The 27478-nt window shown below is 38.9% G+C and overlaps 2 protein-coding genes across 5 annotated transcripts; both read left to right on the top strand.

Moving 5' to 3' along the window:
• Window positions 1-124: 124 nt before the first annotated feature.
• LOC122407089 (probable sodium/potassium/calcium exchanger CG1090) lies at window positions 125-22342 on the top strand. Of its 4 annotated transcripts, none has more exons than XM_043413072.1 (9): window positions 125-864; window positions 11154-11591; window positions 11938-12178; window positions 12898-13010; window positions 13163-13338; window positions 13705-13931; window positions 14565-14861; window positions 15372-15605; window positions 15991-22342. In XM_043413072.1, exons 1-9 carry the CDS (start codon window positions 808-810, stop codon window positions 16188-16190), a joined length of 1983 nt encoding a protein of 660 aa, XP_043269007.1. In that variant the 5' UTR covers window positions 125-807; the 3' UTR covers window positions 16191-22342. The 4 variants fall into 4 exon arrangements, with proteins under 4 accessions (XP_043269007.1, XP_043269010.1, XP_043269008.1 ...); XM_043413075.1 differs by lacking the exon at window positions 125-864 and adding an exon at window positions 1359-1376; XM_043413073.1 differs by lacking the exon at window positions 125-864 and adding an exon at window positions 2646-3005.
• An 867-nt stretch (window positions 22343-23209) lies between these two features.
• HPS1 (Hermansky-Pudlak syndrome 1 protein) lies at window positions 23210-27259 on the top strand. Its single transcript, XM_043411405.1, has 8 exons — window positions 23210-23530; window positions 23622-23890; window positions 23977-24461; window positions 24761-25388; window positions 25804-25948; window positions 26010-26123; window positions 26337-26422; window positions 26508-27259. Exons 1-8 carry the CDS (start codon window positions 23411-23413, stop codon window positions 26683-26685), a joined length of 2025 nt encoding a protein of 674 aa, XP_043267340.1. The 5' UTR covers window positions 23210-23410; the 3' UTR covers window positions 26686-27259.
• Window positions 27260-27478: the final 219 nt, after the last annotated feature.

Below are 27478 nucleotides of genomic sequence, written 5' to 3'. Positions count from 1 at the left end.
GTTTTTTTAGCCGCTGGCTTGTTCGCGATTGTGCGCAAGCGTTGAAGGCCCCGTAGGGCGAAAAGCTTCCCTATTATCTGCGAAATAGTGTAGGCAGGCGTGCGGCGGAGGTGCGAGAGGGAGGGGAGGCTAACCGGTGGTGAATATCAGTGTACGCGGCGCGGCGGCGGCGGTTATATATTCGGGGGAGATTCTACGGGCCGAGTTTTTCCCTCGAATGAAAATTTAGTGTCTTTCCAATACGCGTGGGTGTTGAGTAGCCTTTCGTATCCCCCGAGTTCCTTCAGGGGCCTTCATACCGTTTCAGTAGTAAATGTCGTTAATAAAGTTCCCGAATATTCGAGAGACAAAAGTGAGCGAGTTTTTCGGCTTATTTTACCGTTAGTTCGAGTAAATGGCGCTTGTGTCAATTCTTCAAGAAAAATAACGTAATAGAAAAAAGGTGACAAAGAAAGCCACGGAGGAGAAAAAAGGAGAAGGGCTCGTGACCGGACTTGGATAAAAGCTCCGGCCAATAGTGCAAAGTTAGTGAATGTAAACCACGGGATAAAAGAAAAGGAGGAGGAGACGGTGCGAGCGAGAATCGCGAGCTAAGGGTGAAATATGTGAACGGTGTCGAGTGAGGCGAGCTCCGGGGCCGGTAGGCGCGAGTTTATATGCGATAGAGCACGTTACCGCTATAAATGTGTACACGCGAATCTACAGATAAACAGTTGACACCGTGAATATAGATACGAAGTATAAAATACAAAAGTTATTTAATTCGTGCGAGGCTTCAAGACTCAACCGTCTTCTCGAGAACGAGAAATGTCCACGGTTTCGGTGAGCGGTGCGGAAATGACGTCGGCCCCTCCGAGCTCCAGGGTGAGTGGATTTTTTCTTCGTTTTCCTCCCTTCTTTTTCGTCTTTTATTTACCTTCTTTTTTCTTTATTTCTCTACTTTTTCAGGAATTCACCCCTCTGACCTACTCCTGATTTTCATTCACGCTCTCGAGCCCCCGCTTCTGACAGTGGCCACAGGCCACTAATTATAACGTAGCGTTAAAAAGTCGATGCACGCGAGACGTGGACGAATGTTATTCGTGCACCGTGGACTCCTTATCTCGCACGGTATAGAAAAATAAACCCTGAGAAGATAAGCTTTTTCATGGACGAAGTTCCTCTTCATCGCGCCTCGGATTATATGCAAATCAATAATTTCCAACGTATTAGCAATGTCCACACACACACACTTAACGCTTCCCTAAAAATATAACTTCGTACCCTAGTGACCTGAGTGAGACGAAAGGAAAGGCGACGAAATATTGCCACCAAAATAAAACTCCTGCAGCGAGTGGGCGAGCTGGAGATTCCACGTTACGAAAAATCCCTCGGACGTAAATATTTTCACTAAAATTCAACTCCCCTTTTTCCTGGAACTTTGTGAGATTTAATACGATGGATGCCTCGTCAGAGGACCGAGGAGAATCTTTATCTACGTTTTACAACAATTCTCGTGTCATTTCAGGGGAGATCGAAGCAGCTTTTTCGTACATTCGTCTCGTCAAGTGTCCGCGGCCGATTCTTTTCAACGTTAAATGGATTGGGAGAATCGCGAGGATTTCGCACTCGCTAGAAACTTGCCTCGCACGTTCTGAAACTAGCGACGAGCTCGAGGAACATTGCTTTCCACGCTCTCGATGAAAGTCGTCCGAAAATCTTGCGCATTTCGTCACGTCCGTGGATAATGGATCGTCGAGATTGCGTCTAGTTTTTTTATTCAACCGGGTATCGATCGAGCGGAAGTGCGTTATTAATGAGACGAGCATCGAAGGGAGAGACGACTCTGTAGAAATCCCAACTGGTTTTCACGCGTGACGTTTGCCAAAATGTCAAATCCGCAAATCCCAAATCGTCGCTGTTCTTAATTCAATGATCACAATAGCGTTGCGCGTGTCGAGGTGGTGCTCGAGGACAATTAATGAAGGCACATCCACCCGAAGCCGCTTTCGGAGAGTCGGAGACGTGTAACGATCGTGGCGCGGAGAACGAACTCGACGTTTTTCGCCTTTCTTTTTTCCGAGGTTTGCCTCTCGTCAGCAGGCCTCCGAGCGCCCCGAAAGAGCCCGTTTTTTTATCTCCACTTCTCGGTTAACTCGTCTTGGAAAAGTGGACTAAATTCAACGGCACAGAAACACCTCGCGACCTCCCATTTTCCTTTTTTTCTCCGCTCCACGAAGGCTTGCAAACATTCGCCGAGTGCGTCACGAATTGGAGGGAGAGAGAAAGGGGAGAGGCTCCCTTGAAGAGGCGCGCGAATTAATCCCAGCCTCGACGTCCAAGTCGCGACGTTTATTGTACGAACACACACTCGCGTTGATGTAAACACGCGTATTGATGGCGTCCTTCCCTCGTTTGGCTCGATTTTATCGGAAACCCGGCACACATGCCTCCGTTGGCGCGTCAACTTTCCGCAAGGATCGAGCTCCCTCTCGACGACGTCTCTAACCCACACGTTTCCACACCGCCCGTGTATGGGTGCCGTTTTCAGATATCCGCGACTCATTGTTCCCGGAATAGCGATATTTCTCGAGAGCAGCGAGCGGAAGAGCGTCTTTTCCGCTTATCGACGTCACTGTTATGCAACTATTTCGTATTAATATCCATGGACGAGGAGACTGGACTCCGCGTCCCGTATGTGACTGATTGTTTCGCGTGACAAATGCCACGGAGATTTCCGACTGGTGTGTGTACGAACGTTCAATGAATTGGACGGTTGCAACGGTGAATTATTTGTCCGAAATGATCGTTTATTCGAAACAATGTTTGAGCGAATTTTTTATTTATTCTGGCTTTCGAGGAGAACGGTATTGAGTGTTTGGTCTTGTGTTTTAACTTTCGAGGGCCCTCGTTCGCGGAGGCTTTTGCGGAGTTTATAAAATTAACGTCGTCTCGGAGTGATTGAGGGAAACGATTTTGATGTTTGTTTTTCGAGTTTTTCTTCGAAACTGTGTCCTCGGAGTGACGTAAGTTTTTTAAATCCGATTGACGAATAGGCGAGTCGTTCGTTTGCGGAACACCCGCTCTTGAATTAAAAAAATTATTTAAAAATGCTGAAAATTAAAATTTGCAAATTGCTTCCTCAAGATGGTCAAGATACACGATGCTCGATGCTCTATGAGGTGCTATATTTTTCATTTTCGCTTCCTCGCAGAGGAAGCTTTCAGCATTGTTCCCAAAGCTTGAGAAAACAATTTGTTAATTTTTTAGGCTTTTTAGGCTCCTAAAACTGAATGACGAGCCATCAGAAAAAACAGTTTGCAACTTTCAGTTTTCACCGTTTTTCTATTTACATTTAAATTAAATAACTCTGACAACTTTGCTGGAAAGTATAGAGGAAGTACAGACTTATGCACGATGTCTTACAAAATTTCCAAAAATTGAAGCGGTTAGACGATTTTTTGAAAAACTCATATTTTCGTAATATTCAAAAAATCATAAAATTTAAACCGCTCAACCGATATTTCCCTAATTCAATACCAACCTTCCTATTATGATAATCTGTTTATAAAAAAAAAATTAGTAATAAATCTTAAAATTTTCGGAAGTTAGAGCGTCGACACACTTTTTATGAAAATTTCAAACCTCGTAGGATTCGTATTTTTCTACAAATTCTTACAAAATTATCAGAGGATGAAGAGCTCGTATAGATTAACATCTTTGCAAAACGGTAGCCCTGTATCTCAAATCGTTTTCGAGTTATAAGCGTTTTAATTTTGCAGTGCCATAACATACGCACACAGACACACACACATACGGATATTTTTTCTAGATATGATTTTTCGATGTTTTGGGACATTTTGAGCACATTGACATTGAAAACTGGAAAAAAAAAATTTTCATCGTCACAAAGCTTCCTCTATGAGGAAGCAAAACGAATAATCTCGTTTAATAGCGAGCTGAGGTGTAGTTTTTATTTTTTTATGAAGTTTGTACAATGTTCACAACAGCTTTGTGCTGTGCCCTGGTGGAGGGCACTTGACACTGGGCGTAAAAAAAATGTAAATGTCAAAAAAATTGACAATCAGAGAATCACGATTAACGAAAAGTTTCAAAATATGAGAATAAAATTGTCCTATCTTCAAGTTTGACCACTATTTCATTTTGTACTCGTTAAAAATGCATCAAGCTCGCGAGTGTTCATACGTAGGGTCAAGTTTCCCAACACTTTCCATTTAAGGAGGGTGGCTAGCGACGATACAATGTTGCCATGCTAAACCATGTTAAATACATTAAAAATTTCAAAATGATAAGAATTTAATCAAATTTGGTGAACATATTCTTTAGTGCCAAATTTGACAATGCAAAATTTATTAAGATTTTTCTTCCGTACCGTTATCGAGTAATTGATCACTAAAGTTCACGTGTATAAGCATAGCGTTCCCATACATTCCGGGCATAAGAAATCTGCTTTAATGCGTAATTACTCGATAACTAAGCGGAAGAAAATTTTGAAAAAAATAGTGTCTTCGCGCTTGATGTTGAAAAACATTATCACCAAATTTGATCAATTTATTATCATTTTGACGAATGTAGCCACCCTCCTTAATGAACACAGGGATTCCTCACCTCTTTATTGAATAAATGTCTGAAGAATAATTAAGAATATTAATACGTTTCTATTGTTATCTCGATATTGATATCATTACAATATGTATTTTTGCATTGAGGGGAGTCCTGCTTTAAAAAGTCGAAAAAATCGATTGTTTTCGGGAATGTTTTTGAATAGACGGAAATAACTTATTGTAGCGAACTTTCCGGTAGAGTTTCAAGGATATTTCGAAAGTGCAAAAACATTTTTTTACTGTGAGAAATACTAATTTGTACATGGTTTATGGGCAAAGTTTGATGATTCTCGAAGTTTCTCAGCTGCGTACAATGTGGAGGTCGTAATCATTGCAACAAAAGTTTCAAATTTTTATTCCATTTTCATATATTTTCTTTCCATACGAATCTATAAAAGCTCGAAAAAATTGGGAAATTCTATTCTTTAAGCGAGTTGAGAAAGAAACAGATTTTCACATTTTTATGAGTTCATAACGACACTGAAGTTTGCAACGTTGGAGTCCAACGAAATGAACGAAAAAAACATTTGTAGTTCACCAATTTTCGACTTAACGAAGTATCAGTGCAGATTGAAAAACTACGAATTGCGAATTCGACAGGAAATTAAATTGGAGAATTACTCGAATTATTGGAGGGATTTTAAAAATCATTTCGTTGGACTCCAACGCTGCAAACTTCAGCGTCATCAATATCTTTCAATGGGTCAAGTGTTCGGTCTTTGGGGATTTCGCGTATGACGTTTCTTTTCGCTAATTTCCATAAAATACATCGTCAGAAGGAAAAAAAATCGTATCCAATATGCAATTCGTCTTCGAACAACAAATGCGTTTTTTAGTGTCTCTTTACACATTGTTTTTCACTTTAATCTCAAAGCACTTGGCGCATGCCTTACGTCCTCCTTCAATGGGCCCCTATACCAAAAAGGAGCGTGAAGTGTACTTGGAAATGTTGAAAATCGTGCAGGGCCCCCAGAACATTTTCTCACTCCGATTAGCACCGAATGTCTCATTTATTTCCACCGGGATCGTTACGATAAAATCGACGAAATATCTTCCAATGAGAGCAAAGTTGTTGGTTTCATTTCTCGAGCCTCAGTGTCGTCACTAACTCGGAGTTTTTTCCGGGTATAAGGCGAAATTGTATATTGTGATACGAGCCCCACCGGAATTCATGTCTCGATTCTCCGCTGGTTTTTCTCTCAGGGCGGAGGAGCCTGCTCCGCCACCCCTTGTCTGGACTCCGTTGTCATTCATCCCTTCCGGCTCGGTGGTTCAAAGTGGGTCTCGACCCTGATTCTTGGACAAACAGAGGGGATTCTCCGGGGAGCTTGGCCCTCTCGTCTTATTCTTACGAGATAAGATTTTTTGCGTCGTTTCGTCACGGGGAATAGCACGAGAAATATAGCTGTAAGCATCCGTCGTGACGGTCCATTACGAGCGACGATTAATCCCCTGAATCGTCCCTTGCAACGATACCGGAGCCGAAAAACTCTATAATTTACTCGAAAAAATCATCGCTCGTGTCACACGATTTTTCGCACGGCTCACATCAAGCAATCAAACGAAATTGGATTTTCAATCCCCTCGGTTATCACTTAAGGTAGGAGTCGCGCCACAATCGATATTAGACGAACTCGTGATTTTTAAATTATATCATTTTTACGTGATAAATTTTCGTATGGCTAAAGAATTTAATAGGTTACCGAAGATTATATCAAGAAATTTACGATCAAAAATGTATAGTTTACGTGATAGCCGGCGAGTTTGGAAGGCTAGGATATCTTTCGACTGTCAGGTGAGAAGAGAACCGATATATATATGTATATATTGAAAAACCGAGTCAAATAAGCAATCATAAGATATTTTTAATCATAAATTATTAAATATGATCTTGTATAAATTTATACGAATATAGTTTAAATTGCCCTAAGATTTATTCAATACAGAAAACCTTTCTTATAACCTATTTTATTTCGACGATTAATAAATAGTGATTTGACCATAGAGTCGTGCGACTCTTACCTTAAACGTGCCAAAATAATATTTTTTCACTTATTTTTCTAAACTTGCTTTAAACTGTGAAATTCGAGATACACGAGTCTCGACAATTCACCCTGAAAATTTCAAAAGACGAAATTTACTTTAAAATAAAAATTTTACTATTTTAGAAATATAATCGGTAGGGAACCAACATTTTAATGCAATTTTATTACTAAAAAAACGTTTGAAGAGTTCACTTTAGTGGAGGAAAGTGAAGAAATGAACGATTAAAAAGTTCACCCGAATAAAAATGGTCGTTTTGTTAAAACTGACGAAAAAAGTGTGGCGAAGCAAACGAACGACAAAACATGAGCAAAAGGACGAACTGACCTCACGTGTCAACGCATTCATTATCGAATGCAGCGTTGCCAAACGTTACCGATCCATTTGTCGCGTAATCCGAATGATTTTTCATCAGATATTTTTCAATATTTCAGCCGATTTTCAACGGTAACGTTCGCAAAAACTAAAATACTTGTGTATTCTTGATTATCCACGAAATACAACGATCGATTTTTTTTTTACAAAATCTTGGATATAACTAATAAAAAAATTGATTAACTTTTCACGTGTGTACAACTTTCACATGCCGGAGTGACAAGTGTCAGAGAAAAGTAGATATTCAATAATTAATTTGCTGCTAAACTGCATGGTGACTGGCCTCCAAATTTTGCAAATCGTACGTATTCATTTTTGTCTACAAAAAAAAATATCTTCGCACTTGATTTTGGATAGCGAATATTCACCCATCCACCTTAAGGAGGGTGGCTAGGGACGATACAATGTTGCCATGCTAAACGATGAAAAATACATTAAAAATTTCAAAATGATAAGAATTTAATCAAATTTGGTGAACATATTCTTTAGAGTTAAATTTGACAATACAAATTTTTTAAGATTTTTCTTCTGTACAGTTATCGAGTAATTGATCACTAAAGTTCACGTGTATAAGCATAGCGTTTCCATACATTCCGGGCATAAGAAATCTGCTTTAATGCGTAATTACTCGATAACTAAGCAGAAGAAAATTTTGAAAAAAATGGTGTCTTCGCACTTGATGTTGAAGAACATTATCACCAAATTTGATCAATTTCTTATCAATTTGACGAACGTAGCCACCCTCCTTAAGGTAACTCCTGTACTGCATGCTAGTCAAATGAGTGCTAAATTTTCAAAACGCTTTTAGACCAAGTTTAACGTACCGATTAAATGTATTGTTAGTGGATTTGTATTACAGCATATCTTATTAACATGTAAAAATATAAAAAACGCTAGTTTTGCAAAAGCATCAACTGATAAATGCAAATTTCCACGCTGACACATTTTCACTGGTATTTTTCAAAGAATTATCTGCGTTTTTTCATCGATTTTATTGCAACAAGTCTCATTTTGTTCGTCAGCTGGCCCTCTACGAATCCACCGTGTAGTTGATTTTTTAACTTGATCGTTTCACCGTTGCAGCTAATTGTTCATTGAGTGAAAAAAATTTTTCATTCGTAATTTCTGAAGGAATGAGTTTAAAGGAAAATCTACATGGTGAATTCGTAGAGGATCGGTTGAGGAACAAAATGAGACTTGGCGCAATAAAATCGGTCAAAAAATACAGATGGTTCTTTGAAAAATAGCTGTGAAAATGTGTCATCATGGAAATTTGCATCTATCAGTTGATAGTTTTACAAAACTATCATTTTAATCATTTTTTCACGTTAATAAAATATGCTTGAATACATATCTACTAACGATAAGTTTAATCGGTCCGTTGAACTTGGTCTAAAAGCGTTTTGAAAATTTAGCACTCATTTGACTAGCATGCAGTACAGGAGTTACCTTAATCAAGCGAGAGTCAGGAAAGTACAATTCGTATTCATAATTATGAATGAAACTGCTCGATTCGTTTTGAGAATAATTATGTGCACGGTGATAAATTCTCTGATCACATTCATTCGATCCCATTGATTTGAACAATACTACAAACAGCCGGAGTCGTCCTCTTATCTTTGTTGCTCCACCCTATAGATTTTCTCCGATGTCATATTCTCTGCCCTTTGCAACTCGAGAATTGCGTCGGTTATTTCGAACGCGAGTTTCAACGTTTCAATTAATGAAATATAACAAAGGCTTTCTGAGAGGGGAACGTAGAAATGAGAGAAACTGAAGATGCAACGATGGGCTGTGTATACATAGTTGAACGCCGGGAGACGGTGCGAGGCGAGGGAGAGAACAAGATTGAAGGAACAACGTTGCAGGCAACGTCAAAGAGACGGGCAAGGGAGTAATGGTTGATTGGGGCAGTAGCGAATCGATCCAAGAAGCACAGTGACCCATTCTCAAAGGCTTTTGAGACTATCCGCACACTATTACGAGAGGTGAAACATGAAGGAAGGAAAAGTTGAAATTTTGCACTTAACGCGACGAGAAACGTTTGATTTTCGACGACGGTGATGGTGAAGTTTAGTTTCCAGGGTTCTGAGAACAGGTTTCTCCAGATTTCTCCACTCGGAGCAGAAATCTAATTTGGAGGACTCGATGAAAAGAAAAATTCGTGAGTTTTGCGAAGAAGCGAATTCCAATAATTTTATTCTGAGAAAACTCCGAAAAACCCTCGATGATCCAGCCACAGTTTGATCAAGCCCAGTCGTCACTTTTTTATGTTTTCACATGTTTGTCATTTCAGTCTGCAAGCTCCGCCGGAAGTGATTGAACCTCCGTCGTTTTACGAATGAAAAGTCTCAGTACGCTCGATGATTAATGTCGCTTTGAAAGCTCCTCAAAAATCACATTTCACGCTCGATACTCTTTTCCACGAGCCCCACTGGCGCGGTTCGACGTGCCCTCCCATTCGCGTCATTCAATGCTGAGCCATAGGTTTGTCAACTGCGCATTCACAACGTTAATTCTTTTGTTTCGAGCAATTTTTAGAAGGCTTCCCCATCAAAAGGTGGCCGACACAAAAGAGTATTTTTAATCCCCGAGGGTACGATGCCTTCGATACTCACCGCGTGGACTAAAAATATTTATTCTAATAATTTTCCCGTTTATTCCCACTTTTGAGCTGTCGAGACAGCGAGAAAATGTCATCGTCGAAACAAACAAATCGTTGCACCAACTTTTATTAGTCTTTCATCGAAATTCCACATTTTTTAATCAATTGTCAAAAAATATTTTGCAACTCTTTCAGGAATTTTGGAACACTCGTTCCGCTAACTCCTTTCCTGAAACTTGTGTACGTTCCCAAGAACAGGATTCGTGTTTTCTAATCCACTTGATTTTGAAATTCATCGAACAATTGCAGAAGCATGGGACATGAGAAAAGTGAAAATAACGAAAAATTCTCATACGAAACTTCATAATCATTTTCGCTTTTGGTTCTCTTATTTTTCCACTGTTTTCCTGTATCCCCATTAAGGTCGCTCACGCACGAAACGATCTTCTTAAGAAAGTCTTGAAATTTGCACAAAGTTTAAACTATGCGTAAAAAATCGATTATCTTTCCATGTAACGAACGAACGTTTCTCACGAAGTTTATGAAAAAGTACACAATAATAATGAAGTATATACCGAAGGTCTGGGAAAAGATTCGAGACGATTGTCTTACCAGTAATAAAAATATATTGCGTTAAGGATTGGACGAAATTGGTAAAATGAGCACTCGTAACCTCACATTTGCTTATTTCAGCATTTTGTTTCTTCTTGCCTTGGCCCATTCCTGTCAGAGCCTTCTTTCTTTTTATTAACACTTTTTTAAAAATCCATTTCCTTTTGTGTTTTCCCGTTGCGCTCTCAAAGCGATTTTTTACATAAAAAATTATTATTTTAGCGAGGGACGAATGAAATTCGGGTTCAGCCGGTGATGGATTCCCGTTTTCTAATTTCAATCGTCAAAAGATGAAAAAATGTATTTACAGTTTCGAATAAATAACTCTGAAATTAATTTAGACTGATAATATATTTAACCAGGAAATAAAAATCGATCCAATTTAGACGCGATCTTACGGGCATGATCCACCTTAAATGACGTTTTCGTTTTTTCTACACCGTCGGATTTCAACGAATCTGCCTCAGCGAGGGCACACTCCGATAAGTTTGAATGAACTCGTAAAAGTTGCAACATCGTTGTCGAGTCACATTACCGGGTAACGACGCTTGCTTCGTGTTCTCGAGTAACGCACGCCCGTGGCTCACTCAGTAGTGTCGGACGTTTTGTCACATACGCGGTGTGCGAAGAGAGGCCGATAATATCGTGTCGCTGGCATTTATTAATTCGTACAAATGTTGCTCCTTTTTCTGTTATGCTCAAACTGAAATCGAAGACTAAATTTTGAGTAATTTTTTTCCGGTACGTTTTTTACCGACTAAAAGCTGCTTTTCGTCGTGAATAATGTCCTGAATATTTTCTCAATCGTTCCGAATGAACGTTTTCACAAAAATAGACTTTTCGTTCGAAACGATTGGCGCAACCTCTTCTGCGAGCCTGGGAACATATTTGACCTGAAAAACTCATGGTTGCAGGGAGAAACGATGAGAAACCGACCACGACGTTTGACCCGTCGTGAAAAATGGCCTCTCCACCTCGGCCTCTTCCTTCTCTACGTTTTCATACAACTGGTCGCTTCTTCGACGACGAGAACACCGAGCACGGGAAAAGCGAGCACGGAATCTTACACGACGGAAAGAACACGTACAACGAGTATAGGGTCCAATGATCTGGTCGCGGATTCCTCCAGAAAAGAAGATAAAAATGAGAGCGAGAGCAACAAGCCTCAGATGAACGAGGTGAAAGATGAAAAAACGGCAACGACGACCAAAGAACCAACTACGACGAAACTTCCAAAAGTCGGGGAACCGATGAGCGAACAGGCGAAAGACTCGGCGAAAGTTCAATCGAAGCACAAGGAAAATGAGAAGAATGAACCTCCGACGACGAAAGGCTCGCCGGACGTCACGACCGTTAGTTCTTGCATGTGTTATTTTTGAGGGCTCTTCAAGGTCCGTTTCGAATCGATTTAATACTCGAGGAAATGCCAAAACAAAGAAGAAATATAAATCTTCGGAATCTTGAGATTCCTTGATCGAGCTTTTCGGATCGTTAGAGATTCCGAGTTAAAATCACTCGCGTTGGAACTTTTCAGGCGTTTCGTTCAATTTTTGTGATCAAAGATGCATTTTTCGGTGTCAATATTGCCCGATAACGTTTGCGTAAAACGATTCTCGATTTATTGAAAAGCCACGAGTGAAAGCAGAGTGATGAATAATGGGAAAAACAGCGCCTTAAAAGGACTTTTAATCTGTTCAGTCAGCTCCGAGCACTCCCTCGACTACTCCGTCCAGCGAGGCTCATCCAACGTGGAGACCTCGGCGTCCTTCAAATTGTTCAGCACCGGCGATCGAACAATTTCCAAATCCAATTATCGGTCCAGTTGCGAGAAAACACGGAGGTCTCATTATTCACGTGCTCATTGCTGTTTACACGTTTCTCGGTTTAGCTATCGTTTGCGACGATTACTTCGTCTCCAGCCTCGATCGTATTTGCGAAGGTGAGTCTACGAACGAACACTCGTTTATTTCAAAATTTATCAATTTATCAAAAGTCATCGAAATATCAAAATTTTGCTTCTCCGAAAGATTTTTTCGAGAGCATAGCAATTATCAATTCAAGGCCTTAAGATCACTTGCAACGGGCAAAAAAACGTGATTTTCTTGATTTTTTTTCGACAAGAAAATCCATTTTTATTGAAAAACTGTGGACGACATTCATTGGTACACGTGTTCATGTACTTGTACAATTTTTTTCATTGAAAAATTCCATGCCAAATCCACACCAAATTTATATCACTTATTTATTATAACAATAGCTGGGCCAGGACGAAGGATTTGTAAAAATTTGGACTCAAAAAAAATGGCGACAGTTTTAACAAAAAATTCATTTTTCGAGGTGCTGAATTTTCCGCTTTTTGTTACGATTTTTTTTCCAACAAAATACGAAATCCTTCGTCCAGGCCCAAGCTATCATTGTAATAAATAAGTGCTATAAATTTCGTATGGATCGGATTAATAGTTATATTTTTCAAAAAATACGATTCTGAGATAATCGCGTTTAAAGATTCAAGTAACGACGATATTTTGCCAATATTTATGGAACATCAATGAGAAATTTTCCTCCTACGATAAAATGGACGAAAAATGTAAAATTTCATATTTCAAGAAAATGAAAAATTTGAATAAAACACTGAAATGTTAAAATTTGCTTTTTCAGAGTTGAGATTATCGCCAGACGTTGCTGGCGCAACTTTCATGGCTGCCGGGTCCTCGGCCCCGGAATTAGCGACCGTTATTATTGGAGTCTTTTTCGCCCAAGATGATATCGGAGTAAGTAAAACAAAAAAACGTACAGCCGAGAGGAGATGATCGAGAAAAGCTCTCGATACTCGACGACTCAAGGCCGACGCAGCTCTTATTGCAACCACGAGATTTCCAAGGCTCTATAAATGTGTGATATTCGATCTTCTCGCTTGTGTTAGGTCAGTGGTGTTATCGGCAGCGCTGTATTCAACATAATGTTCGTTATTTCGGTCTGCGGATTATGCACAACTACCGTTTCCAAGCTCAATTGGTGGCCACTCTGTCGTGACTCCTTCTTCTATTTCATATCGATCCTCGTCATGCTCGGCACTATTTACAACGACAGTATCTCTTGGTAAGTAAAAATTTCTTCAATCCTGAGATAAGACAGGAATAATGAAATGAGAGCCATCGCCATGAATCTGCGTGGATTTTATTTTTAAAATATTACCATGAAAAATGGTTGATATGAAAAAATTGTATTTTGTAAATTTACACTTCAACTTGTTAAAAAAAATGATTTTTCAGTTCAAATTCTGGCCTTCTTAGCTGTGAATTTGACCGTAGAATTTACGATTTCAATTTACGAATCAGCACGAAAGCAAGAAAGCACAGAATCAAAATTTGTGTTTTAAGCTTTTCCTTATTTTCAGTTATTTTATATTTTAAAAAGATTTTTCACGAGAAAATGGAGATTATAATTGGATTATCTGATTTACAGGGCCGAGTCGTTGCTTATGCTGGTGACATACGTTATTTATTGTGTCGCTCTGTCGTACAACGCGCGTCTCGAGCGTTGGGCCAAGTCCTTCAACATTCCCTTCCTCCCGAAGGATGACGAGCCTGCGGAGGAAAGTGCACTCGTGAGTTATCGTTCGCTCCAAGAGGACAGGCTATCATACACCGGTCCGAATTCTCCGGTTACGGAGCAAGTCAAGAGTCAGGAAGGTCGGTCTCTGAGTCGTGTTGGAAAAAGCTCGCGCAACCTTTACATTTTTTCGTCATTTCTCACGGACACTTTTTCCTCTGTAATGAGACATTCTACGCCATTTTGTGCAACGGTGGCTCTGAGAATTTTCAATTTTTCTCAAAAATTTTTATCAAATTGTACCAGCGAAAGGGACATCTAGAGCAATTCTTAGATTCGTGGCTCGCGTCTTTCAAGAGCTGCAATTTTGCAAGAGAAACCCAAATTTTCAGAAGTTTACAAATATTCCAAGACCTGCGTCTCCAGGAATAATCGACGGACCGAAAAATGTTACTGCATCGATTATTTCCACTTCCGTTCATACTTTAAGAAAAAATGAAAAAACCTAAATCAACGTTGTCGACGTTTTTGGAGTTTTTCCCATTTTTTCAAACGATTATTGCCATTTTTATTCGTTCCAATGAATTCTCTACAGTTGTGAAACGAAATGACGCAAAATATTGTTAAAGTCTTTAGAATCCAAAAATCGTAAATCGTCGTAACGGAGTTAAATGTGAACAACCAAAAAATGTTTACGTCAAAAATATTGACAGCATAATGAATAAAATTTGAATAAAATTAGCGAATAAATTGGGTTATTTTGTGAATCGCAGGTGGCGGCTTACCGGAAGTTGGTGAACAGCAACCACCGCCGCCGAAGCAGCCTGAGTATTACAAGGCGAAAGAGCCTGACCCTAATGAAGTTTCGCCGTTGGAGAGGCCAGTAGACGCGAGCAAATGGGTACTTTTTACATGGGGTCTCGTTTATCCGATTCACTACATGTGCAGAAAAACGATGCCTGATTGTCGACAAGAAAAATGGCGGAGCTGGTATCCATTCACATTCTGCATTTCCATGATATGGATCAGTTTTTACAGTTATCTCATGGTCTGGATGATTACCATAATCGGTGAGAGCAAAAATTTGACTAAGTATCATGGGATGTGACAGTGGGTGAATTTTCAGATGAGTTTTGTGACTTGACACGTCATTGGAGGCTCGTAAAGATGGCGGAGTTCCAATTCTTTTCTACGACAAACTATAATTGAAAAAAAAACACAATTTTCAACACAAAATTGCATTCATTGGACGGCTTGAAAAATATTACCAAAAGTCCAGAAAAATAACATAAGTATTCAGTATTCAGTGAGACGAGATCAGATTATTTCTGATTTCAATGTTTAGAAATATCGCAGCTGACATTGTCACTCGTAACATTTTGTGGACACAAATTCATGATATTAATGGGAAATAAGTGTATCAAAATGATTTTTTTAGTAGCATTTTTCACATTTTGATGCTCATTTTTTTTTTTTTTTTAATGCTATTTATGCGGGGCCCGAATTTTCTGTTTTTTTATTCTAATGTGAAATCTACGATTTTCATAATAATTTCGTTTACTGAAAACATGATATTTCAGGTAGCACACTGGGAATCCCAGACACTGTGATGGGTCTGACCTTCGTGGCAGCTGGTGTCAGCGTACCCGACGCGCTGTCATCATTGGCCGTGATAAAAGAGGGTTTAGGTGACATGGCAGTGAGCAACGCCGTTGGTAGTAACGTCTTCGACATTCTTGTTTGTCTTGGTCTTCCCTGGTTCATCCAAACTGCCCTCATTAAACCAGGCTCTCATGTCAACGTTACGAGCAGAGGTAAGCTTGAACAAGTTTTATTTCACTCCGTGTAAGCCCACACCGAAAGAACCGTTGAGTCAATTTCGTGCTCGAATTAACGATAAGAACGATTTCGTGACACTAGAAACTTGTGACCGATGCGAGATCGTTTTTTTACGAGCTCAAAGTTTTTTTTTTAATTCAGGCTGTCCAATATCTCGACAGGACTGCATTGAAGTATCAACAATTTTTGTACAAAGCGTTCAACAAAATTTTTAAATTAAACAAGTTCCTCGAAACTTTATTTTGAGCATAAATTTCGATGTCAAATAAAAATTTGAATTTACTTGATCAGTAGAGTAAAAATTGAATTTTTGATCGAGACAAAAATGGAGATTAACGTCGCTGTTTATCACTTTCACAGGTTTAATTTATTCCACGGTCTCTCTTCTCTCGACCGTGGTCTTCCTCGTAGTAGCGACTCATCTGAACGGTTGGAAACTCGATCGAAGATACGGTGTCGTGCTGATGGCATGGTACCTCATTTTCATAGTATTCGCTTCGCTCTACGAGCTCAACATCTTCGGTGAAATGAATCCACCGACGTGCGACAGCTCCTTTTAGGCTAATCACTTTTTCCAGCGAGATAAAACAAACTCGTCGTCATGAATCGGTAATAACAATATATAAATACGCGTATATGATTCCCCATTGCTCATTATCGAATATCATTGTCTTCACGCCGGAAAAGCTCTCCAGCCGTGGCGAAAAATCCGTGCAAAATTCGACCGAAAGATAGCGAGAGTCCTTATTTTTTTCTAAGCATAAGGCCTTGCAAAATTTCTCGAGTCGAGAAAAGCCTACGAAAGCAAACGATGGGTCGCAAGCGAAGGAAGATGCGCCTCGGTCATTTTCGATTAATTGTTTCCCTGTCCAAAAGCCTTCACAATATCTTTCTTTCAAAGCATCGAAGAAAAATCGATTCAAAAGAAATTCATCAATCTCGAAACACGAGTGTCGAATTCGATCGATTTCTTCGGGACAGTACGCTCCGTACGAGAACCAAATTTGGGAGCGATCTGGGTGCAATTTGAATCGTCAACATTCAGGGGTTCCTCAATGATGCGGTTTATAGTCACACTTCCATTATTTTATTCATAAATTATTGATCGACGGACCGATTCGTTCCAATTCAAATTTTTATGTACTTCAACCGACTTTTTACCATTTTTGTTTACCATCGTCGTGTACCAACAATCTTAATGACAAGAAAAATTCTTGGAACGCGTTGATTCTGGACATTAAATTAAAGTTAAATACTCGCTCGTCTGCTCGGTTTGCTGTGTGTCCATGATTTTGTGAAAACTCTATACGGTCGTAAAACTTTCGGTTGAATGAAGGCCCACGAGAGAAGTGAGTCCAGTCTCGATCGTATTTTTCACTAGACAGTTCGTCAGGACACGCCACCAAAGGCGCAAAACGTCATTGACGAGAATACGAGAAGGGGTGATTCGAGAGACAATATAATTAATCAGTATTTCGTTAAATTTTTTATTTCATTGAGAGTCCATCAACTACGAAAGTTCATTATTAGTATTATTACAACGATTATTATTATTATTGCAACTAAAATTAAATATCCTAGTATTATTCGATCCCGACGATTAGGTCAGTCGAGATAACACCATAAGTGAGAAGAAAGAAGGGCCACGAATAGAAACTCATGAAACAAAGAAAATAAAAATGAAAAATATTAACGCGTATGCACCTTTCGAGTTGCTAAAAGGAACAAAAATAACAGTTATTTATTAATCGAAGTAGATGCGAGGATAAATTTCATCTACGAACGACTTTCGAACGATTTTTCAATACGAACACATGCACTTTCGTAGTTTTATGTAAAAACAGAGAACCAGTGAAATAATCTGTTAAAAAGGAAAAGTAAAAGGGATGAAAGTTCGCTGTTAAGAAGAGCGAAGAACGGAGACATCGAAAAAGGAATTTCAACTTGAAATTTTCAAGTTCCACGCGTACGCCTCGGGCTGCAAGTACGATCGCATTAGCATAATATACAAGACGCTGCCCCGCGTCTCTAGATATTTATTATTGAATAAACAAAGTCGATGGCGGATCGTGTACGAGCCGCGACGTGCGCCCACGACTTTTGATCGAATCCAATGAGCTATAAGCATTGAAGAAAATAAGAGAAAAAATACCAACTCAAAGTACACATTTATTATATATTATATACCTTTTGTTAGTCGAGCTATATGATTATATAGGCCTAACGCATCGGTCAGTCAGTCAGTCGGATGCGCCGTTTATATATTTATAAAATTATGAGAACAAGGAAAATGAAAAAAAAAAAAAAAAATAATAATAATAAAATAAAATAAAATAAAACAAAGTAAAAGAAATCGCGATTAGTCGCGATTTTCTATGCGTGTACCGAGAGCAGCGTGCGCGCTTTTGAAACTCGGTGACTCTGACAAGTTCATATTTGCATGTAACGAGGAACAAATTAGTTGTTTACGAACTAGCACTTCGGTCGTGATCCTTGAACGATTTCGCTCCTCTCCGAATACGTTCTTCCCTTTGAATTCTTCCCTTTTCATCAACGAATCGCTTATTTTCAGAGAACTTTGTTCGTGTCACCGGTTCAAACGTCCTCTCTGTACTTCGCAATTCAATTATATTAATAAATGCATATTTATACATCGTTGACTCACGATTGGACACAGACTCGTGTAGCACCAACTCAATAAGAACACAATGAAAGATATTCCGGGTGGACACTCTTCACAGATGAATTTCGAGACTTTACTATCGATTGAAATTTCTACTGTTTACGATCCTCTGGAACCGTGCGAGATAAGTGACGGGCTTCTCGCGAATGCTCATTAGTTATAATTATTATATTAAGGAGTCTTTGGGAAAAATGAGGAAAAAAGTGGTTCGACGGATGATGAGATTTTTTTCGTCGTTTTATCGGTCTTTTGTATTTGAAGACTTGGAAGCTGCTTCCGGAACCGCCTCTCTTTTTTCAGGTTCTCAAAAATGTAATATTTTTTATTTATTTTTCAAAGAGTTCAATGAAGCTTGTAAAAAGAGAGGCAAAGGTTCGAGAATACTTGATCTCGTGCAGAAAGACGACTGGGCTCAATTCGAATGGCGGGAAAAGTCATGCGACCGTTTGTTGGGTAATTTTTAGTCCAAGTTTTCGCATTAGCAATAATTGAAATTTCGCATCAGCAATAAAGAACTTTGGATTCTCGGAGACTTCAAGGGAATCGCAAACAGTGAGATTTCGACGGTTGCAGCATGTTTGACAGTAAATTTATCGGTGAAGCGTCCTCAAAAGTCAACAGTTTACAAAGAATAATATAATCGCGAATGAATTAAGCTGCGCGCGCAAGTATTTCGCGAGATCAAAGAGATTCCTCGTTAGCGTGAGTCGTTGTTATACCAAGCCCTGCACTCCACACCGAGCGAGTGGGGGACTGTGAAAACGACATTTTCTTAAATGCCGCTTCCGGGGGGAAATTCGTAAATTCGTCAAAACTTTTTTTTTTCCATTCCCCAAAACCGACAATGACACTTTAAGCAGAAGCTCCGTGTGTGCGAATTCCCAGAAAAGTAGACTTTGTTTTGAGTTTAAAATATTCGAGAATTGGATAATCCAAAACGAATAAAATTCCGTGCCCCCCCGGGACGGAGAATCCGCCAGGAAAATTGAGCTCCTTTTGTTGATCCTCGTAGTTTCGCAGGAAACGAAAAAAATGTTGAAAAAAACGAAGACCGACTCGTTGGGTGGAGAGTGCAGTGAATTCTCAAACGTTCAGTCGTCGGCGTTTCCGGCTCGGATATATAAAACTGTGTAAAAAGATGTGAGCGCATGAAAACAGAGGTCGTGACGAACGCATAAGTACAATACGAATAAAGAGGGGGGGGGGGGGGGCGAGCGATGAGACGAAGTTGAGAAGAAAATGGTTGACAGCATGAGGTGTGTTCCACTTATCGCCCAAAACGCCCAAAATGCCCCAATATCCTATCCCAGTAGCCGTCGTCTGAGCGTTACGGGCGATAAGTGGAACGCACCTATGGTTGACAGAAAAGTCGAAAAAAAAGAGAAGCGAAGAGTCCCATTAGGGAAGAGAGTTTTCGTTAAGGCGTTGTTGGCTTCGTGGGAAGTGTTCTCGCGTTATCGAAGAGAAAAAATTGAAAAAAAAAAAAAACGAAAAAAAGGAAGACAATAATTGACTCAGCCTTATCCGATGAAAGTATCTACAACAAGATGACTCTGCGCGTTCCTTGAAACTTGCGCTTCCAGAATCCTTTGATCTTTCGATCGTGAGCTGTCAGCGGCGAAATAGGTCGTTTTGATAGATCGAGGATGGTCGCGCGCGCGAGGAAACGACGCCCTCTGGAGCCCCCGGCGGGCTCGCACCACGACGTGCTTTAAATTTTTGCGATAAAATAACATTTAAAAAGGTAATAAAACGATGAAATTCATTGCTTCGTGTAAGATATATTTGAATTGTTCCGATGCATCGATCTTCCGTGCAAGATTTTCGCAGCGCGATTTTCATTTTAGTCTCCAATCGTGCACATTTTATTGTATTTACTCGTGGATGCGTGAAAGGGAGCGTAAACGAGAGGGCAGACAAGCATTAGCTCCTTCGGTGACATTGACGCCATCTGCCGTCAGATTTTCAGCGCTTTGGGCAATGGCGTGGAAAATGTCTTGCCACCGAAGAGGTTAACGACGAACAAAAATATAAAAAATAAACGAAGAAGTGACGAATAAAACCCACGAGGATAGCGATCGAAAGAACCTTTAGACCTTATTATTTAGCATCTATATCGTGTAAAAAATATAAATAAATTTCAAATGAAAGAAAAGCTTAGCTCGATTTTTAGATGTGTCGAGTTCGATCACAGGGAGTTTAGCAACATGAAAAACATTGTTATTATCATTGGATAAATGAGCGTCAAAATATAGTGAAACGTTGAATAAAAATGTTGCGCCGGATTATTGCCACGATAAATCTAATCGAATGAATAACGGCTACCGCGGTGCTATAAAACAACAAACAAACAAAAACGCCACAATTGGAGAAACAAGTCGGCCATATTTATTGATTAATTCATACACTTTTGTGGACCAGATAATAGGAAGTTTAATGGTCTTGCGAGAAGCTGCAGAGCGAATAAAAAATTCAACAAAACTGTTACGTTATTTTGCAAAAGTGTGAAAGATTACGCGTTTCATCGTGCGAACGAGAGTTGTATGCTGACGAAACGAAGGTATATCTGCGAGTCACGTTATGACAAAACTCAGAAACTCAACGAAAATAACTTACCCTCCATGACAAATCGTTTTCTATATAAGCTAAAGCTTGAAAAACCAAAAATAAAAGGAAAAAAAACCAAACAAACAAACAAACCAAAAACTCTGTAATCGACTTCGAAAAGTTTTGGTCGCATAGCAAAGACGATCACCTCTCGTTACTTTGAAACAAAACTTCCGAAATTTGGTTTTAGTCGCGCGTAACATAAAAGCTACGAATAATTTCGTATAAAAGTGATTAGACAATATTTTTAATTGCATAAGTTGGTAGTAGAATAATCGATTGGCGATAATAATGTAATTGATAAAAAAAACGAACGATTTATTGAATGCTAAGATTCAAAGTAATCAGAGGTGCCCTTTACTGTATGTACGAGTGTAGTATTTATATATAGTGAGTGGCGTTCAGGAATTGGTGATGAGAGTCAATCGTAGAGGTTACGAGTAAGCACTACAGACCGTACGAGTCTCTTAGGCTGATCAACAAGAAACGTCTGATGTCTCGGCCCCCAAATATTCAGAACTCGATCAATTCTCATCGTGTCTTTACATCGTAAAAAAAGTCAATAAGTGTTATCGTTTACGATTCTTGTTGTTCGGTATTTCGCTTTACCAATTTATTAAATTAGTGCAAAGCCTCTCTGGAGAAGTAAACGGTCGATGAAGCGAAACGGGAAAACAGTGAACTCGCAGCTGAGAACAGTGAGCCTCAAATTCCAATGTTTCCGAATAAATATTTCCTCCGGTCAATTAAAAGGATTCACTCAAAATTCGGCTTTGCCTATCTATTCTCCTCGTTACTATTTTCAAGTTGACTCGAACTTCAGACAAACATAACCTAAAACACTCGTCGGGGCTTTGAGAGAAAACTCAAACGGTCACCGATAATCAACGATTTATTCCATTATTCTACGTCTCTCCCACCTCTACCAACTGTTTAAAACAATCCTCAAGCGTCAATATATCTAGTTATAGCTTAATAGCGTTATGTACATAATTGTTGTACCAACGTCGTGAATACGTATGTATGAACAAAAGTATAGTTATTTACATATATCCGTTTACATATTTATTTGTATGTAATTGCATACGAATAAATGCGTATGTGGATTATGAATGTTGCAAATATAAATGCATACCCAAAACCCAAAACGTGGAGTAGCAAAGCGTACTTAACAAATACACACACACATATATATATAAATATATATATTGTAATGACCTTCATATACGCACCATTCGAGAGAAAAGAAAAGAAAAAAAACAAGGAAATAAAAATGAATAACTATATACGATTATCGCAGAGAAACAATTTAATACAATTAATTATTTGATTGAATTAGCGAAATATCGGAAAAACCCATATTTAGGTGTTATATACTCCGATGTATTTAAAATGTTTCAAAATAAAGCTATTGCTAAATAATGCAATTTTAAACCTTTTATCCACTGCTGCGGTTCTACCTTAATGATATTCGTAATGATGGAAAAAAGGCGACTGAGCAGATTTGGAATCTCAACATCTCATGCTTTAAAAAGAGTTTTTTGAGGTTGGCATAGTAGAGCCAACCTCAAGAGATCAAGTTTAGAGTTGATCATATTTTATGTTTTTTGAAGAAAATTTTTGGATCAAAAAGTTCGGCTGAAAGGATGATGCGAAAGAAGTAGGACAGGGTATGGAATAAGCTTTCGTTGTTTAGTAATTTTGACATTTTTTTGAAAAAGTGCGGTTTATGAGGGCATTTTATTGTCACGGTGTCAAGTTATCCTTGAAAAGTACTGATTCTACTTATTCCGAAAAAGTCCTCAAAATTTGATCATATTTTGTGATTATCAACTTTGTCACCTAGAAAATCTCATCAACGATTTTTAAATCTCCAGAAATTTAATTTTTTTTCCTTTGGCTACACATCACGATCAAAACAAGTACATTTGTCTTGTTTTCTGTGTACTTCGATCTTATAATTTTCGTGTTATGTCGAAACGGTGCAAAAATCTCATCGAGCGAGATGAATGAATGAGGTCGTTGGGAACGAGTACAAAAAAATCGAGTGCGAAATCGATTTCTATGTTACTGTTTTGCTGGAAGTAAAAGAGCGGAGTTTCCGTTAGGAAAATTCAAAAAGTGATGGAAAAGGGGCTCACTGTTTTATCGAGCGATGAAGTCACATAAGCATTCGTTCGTAGTTTCACACGTTTCACATTTATCGATTTTTTCTTCAATCGTAATAAAAGTCGTAATAAGGTACGTGGGATATTGTACGCCCGAGCAATACCGGCTGGGTTAGATAATCCCTTCTCTCATGACCACCAACATACACACAACACGCCTATTGCTGAAATGTCAGAATTTTTTAAAGATCGAATGTTCGTTTGACAGCTGGTTGAAGCAAGTAGATAATTTAAAAATTTCTTGAACGAATCATCAAAGTGCCAACATTTAAAGTTATTTTCACGGTGAAAAGTGCGATATCCAAAATTAGAATAACGAAAAATGAGAGGCATTCTCATATTCGATCATCTCAACGATGTTTTGTTTACAAAATGCAACAGAAAGTTTGCCAACCACATACAAAGTCTTGCACGAATGCAAGGACTCTTGTGCGAGGGCAAGGTGAATATTTATTAACAACAACGATAAAAAACAGTAATGAAAATGCTCAAATTAGTGAAAAGTGCTTAACATGTTGAAATTATTGCTATAGGATGACAGCAACAGAGACGGAGACGAGCTGAGTCCGAATATAATAATGCAATTGTTCTCGCCAATCGTCACATCTCAAAATGTCATGTCTTCTCAATTTGGCAATTCGTATACTTCCATGAAATGCCACGACGGGACGAACATGGTTTTCGATGATTTTATGGGATACACGTTCATTTATGTTTCCACAGAAGACGTGGAGCTTATGCGACGAACTTTGGGAGTTTGTGTCTCAATAGTGAGGCACATTTGTGGTCCGGACGTTGCAATGTTAATTTTATTTTCTCATCTGAATTTTTTGAATGATTTTTTTATAAAAAATGAGAAGAGCGTGCTTAACATGGCAATATTTGCAGGCTAAAAACAAGCAGACAAAAAATTCATCTCGTATCATCGTTGCTGGATTCTTGGAGTCATCTTCGTAGTTGCGAACAAAGTTTGCTCACAGAAGCTGTGGAACAGCTTTCGGTGAACGCTGATCTTGCTTCCGCGATATTGAAAATACTTCGCGATGCTTCTGACAAACTAAAAACCCAATCCGAATTTGCCAACGTCCACGTACTCATTCTCGTTGAACACAAATTTTTGTCCCTCTACTCGAGCAAAAATGCTCAAGACTTGAGTGCAGCTGATATTTTGCTGATGGTCCTACTCTGCAAAGTCGCTCACAGCAAAGTTGCTGACGATGGCACATTGTGCCGAGACGATGGAGAAGAGGGTGATATTCTTTTGCCCAGAAATATTCATGTCAACAGAGACGGTCTCGACGACAAGGGAGCTTCGTTGGACATCAATACTAAACTGGCTAATCCCACCTCGGAAGACATAACGCATTTATTTGGTGAGTTTTTTTCGCTCCTTTCGCTGTTTAAGTCAATGAAAATATCAGAAATAATTTATTTCAATTCTGTCCTCGTCAGAAGTCATAATTTCAGGGGAGCTGCTCAGATAAAGGAGCAAATTTCATTATCATCAAAATAAAAACTCGATTTGATAAGAACACGAAAATTTTTGTGCAGTTTTATCGTTTCTTTGATTGGAAACAAAAAAATCTTTGGTGTGTAATAGATTCGAGTAGCGACGATGATTTTGCAGGCGTTGAATCGATAGAATGATTTTTGAGAACCGTTTCGATTGCAGGGGACTCGAGAGACTCGTCAGTGAGCGAAGGTTTGTATTCCTTCACGGACGAAGGTCTCTACAGCCAATTAGTTTTACTGGGATCGGAGCGTGGATGTACCGCGAATGCGGTTCACATATCCGAATTGGCCGAGGGAATAAATCTCATAACGATAGTCGAAGTAACGAATTTGGGAACATCCTCGGGGCTCTACGACAGTTTTTATCATTTGAATATAATGAACAGTCTACAGTTGCAACGTGATATCGACGAGATGAGACCAGCCTTCGAGAATTTGGATGGCTCGATAAAGAAAGCGATTGAGGGTATTAAAAAAAATCGTGCAAACGTCAGCAACGACGTCGACATGTGCCAACGACGTCTTCAAGTCAAATGGGACTTTGTAAGACGAAAATATATCGATCTTTTGAAATCACGTGATCCCGAATTCGTTTTACAAATAGAATCGAACACTTCGGGCTTCACAGAAACGATGAGGGAACTTTTTCGTCTCACCTGCTTCGATAAAAACTTCTTGAAAAATGGCGTCGACGTTATCGTTACTGTCAGTCGTTTGGTTCGCCAAAAGCTCAATGACTTCAGTGATTTTCTCAAGGTCAAAGCTCTCAAGAACTTCAGCCTCGGATCATATCCTTTTTTGACCATTCTGCTTGTCCCTGCACTCTTGTCGTGTGTTTCAACCACCAAATCATAATTTGGGCTCCTGCCTTTGTGGCGAATATAAAGTCCTGACATTTCGTACCTTTGTTGGAATCCAATGCAGAAAAATGCCAATTTTTCAAACTTAAATACCTGGAAAGTTGAAAAATACTTGAAACATTTTCTGAATCGTTGGATGCTGGATAATTTATATGAAAAAATGTTTCTTGGTGAACTGGTGGGAAAAGTATCAACGACACAAAAAGTTGGAGTTCTTTTTAAGAAAATAAAATTGTGCATTGTTTCGTCCACTAAAAGGTTTCGCCAGGTTTCAAAGGGCACATTGTACGTGAATTGTCGTTTGCTTTATCTACGCTTCCTTAACATTATTTCCTCTCAATACGAGAACTTCCCTAACGATCAACAAATATCTTGAAGAATTTCCTGGTCTCGTACATTTTATATACATAGATCGAACGACACACAGACTCACAGCGCCGACTTTGGACTTTACGAATCCTGAAACTCTCGCTCTTACAACTAAAAAGGTAATTCAAAGGTTTGCTTTCACGAATGTGAAAAATTTTCATGATTTTTTGTCGATTGCAGATTTGGTCGATGGTTGAGCACAGCAGGACCCACTTGCAGGAAGGACACTTCTCAGTAATGTGGAAAGACACCACTTTTAATTACGCTTATTTCCTTTGGTTCGAAGACACTTCGGTGAGTTTACGTACCACGAAGATTTTTACCGAAAATGAGAAAAAATGAAAACGAATTCCCTGATATTTAGAACCGCAATCGGTCCAGAAAAAAAAACATTCATGAAAGAAATGAAAACGTGTTCGAGTTAGAATAGGTTGAAGCAAAAATATTGCAACATTCTCCCATGTTTCTTTCTGCAAAGCGATACTTTAAAGTACGATTTTTTTTCAGGGTTCCCCACTCAAATGCAAAACGTACTTGAACCATCAGATGAAAAATTTACCGGTACCGGGGATACTTTGCGGTGATTACTACAGGTGAAAACTGTCAAAAATCGATCACTCGTACCAGCTTGGGTATGCTGATTATTCGAGAAAGTGAAAAACGATTTTTTTTTTGCAGAAAATTGGCTCAAACATGTTTTCCAAAGCTATCACCAAACAAGATACGAATTTATGAATTGTATTGCGTACATTTGGGTCTTGCAACGTCTTCGTGCGTGTTGGAACACTCGAGAAGATTGGCAGCTACGATATGGGAAGTGACAGGAATTCCGAATAATCCGGCTGACATACTTTGAATTATTTCTTACGTTTGAACTCTCGAAATAGGCGGACGAGGGATTCATTTTTTAATTCATTTATGCGACAGCATTGGGCTTCGTAGATTCGAGTCGTGGACGTTTCCAATGAATAATTCAACTAATGAGTCAATCCATATTTTTTCATCTCACAAAAAATAGAATATAAAACTTTACGAGATTGAGATGCATTTCAAATGGAAAAGGAAAAATCAATTTTGAAGATTTTTCCAATGCTCCTTAGGTTTTAACATTTGTGACGATGTTAAATTTTATTTGAAGTTTGATAAAAAGGGGAATCTGCCAAAAAAATTTGAACACTCACGAATAATGCTAGGGAGATAAAAAATCGTAGTTGAAAATGTGCAATTATTCTATTGATTTTCTACTAACACAGTATTTTAAAAACAACCTTAAGAAATCAGTATGAATGTCGGAATTAAGGGAGATCTGTCAAATTGGTGCGTTTATCGTAGACGGGATACTGTTTTTTTTGTATAGTTTTGATCGATGTGTAATGGAAGAACGAGAAATAGTCGTTTATTATGGAAATATATTCTTACGAAGAGAAAAATTTCGAGTTTTATATCAACACGAACCTTCCGATTGCCCCCGAGTATAAAATATTCCCCCATTTGACAGAAAATCATGAATTTTCAAAATTTTCAAAAGTGAATCTTACTGTTTTGGTGATTTGACATTTTTCTGACTTGCGACAAACCACCGAGTACTAAAATTCTTAAGAAAAAACATGTCTGCCTCGTGCATTTGTCCGAGACAAGTTTGGAACAAT

This window comes from Venturia canescens, chromosome 2 (genome assembly GCF_019457755.1).
Source record: "Venturia canescens isolate UGA chromosome 2, ASM1945775v1, whole genome shotgun sequence".
Taxonomy (NCBI): domain Eukaryota; kingdom Metazoa; phylum Arthropoda; class Insecta; order Hymenoptera; family Ichneumonidae; genus Venturia; species Venturia canescens.
Note: the sequence above shows the minus strand (reverse complement) of the source record. Positions and strands in the feature narration are given on the sequence as shown.

Bases quoted from the DNA above. Each gene is read 5' to 3' on its own strand.
- LOC122407089 (XM_043413072.1), top strand. From the start codon at position 808: ATGTCCACGGTTTCGGTGAGCGGTGCGGAAATGACGTCGGCCCCTCCG. The intron at 11,592-11,937 runs GTTAGTTCTTGC...TAATCTGTTCAG, and splicing joins GCTCGCCGGACGTCACGACC to TCAGCTCCGAGCACTCCCTC. The intron at 13,011-13,162 runs GTAAGTAAAACA...CGCTTGTGTTAG, and splicing joins TCGCCCAAGATGATATCGGA to GTCAGTGGTGTTATCGGCAG.
- HPS1 (XM_043411405.1), top strand. From the start codon at position 23,411: ATGAGAGGCATTCTCATATTCGATCATCTCAACGATGTTTTGTTTACA. The intron at 23,891-23,976 runs GTTAATTTTATT...CAATATTTGCAG, and splicing joins TGTGGTCCGGACGTTGCAAT to GCTAAAAACAAGCAGACAAA. The intron at 26,423-26,507 runs GTGAAAACTGTC...TTTTTTTTGCAG, and splicing joins CTTTGCGGTGATTACTACAG to AAAATTGGCTCAAACATGTT.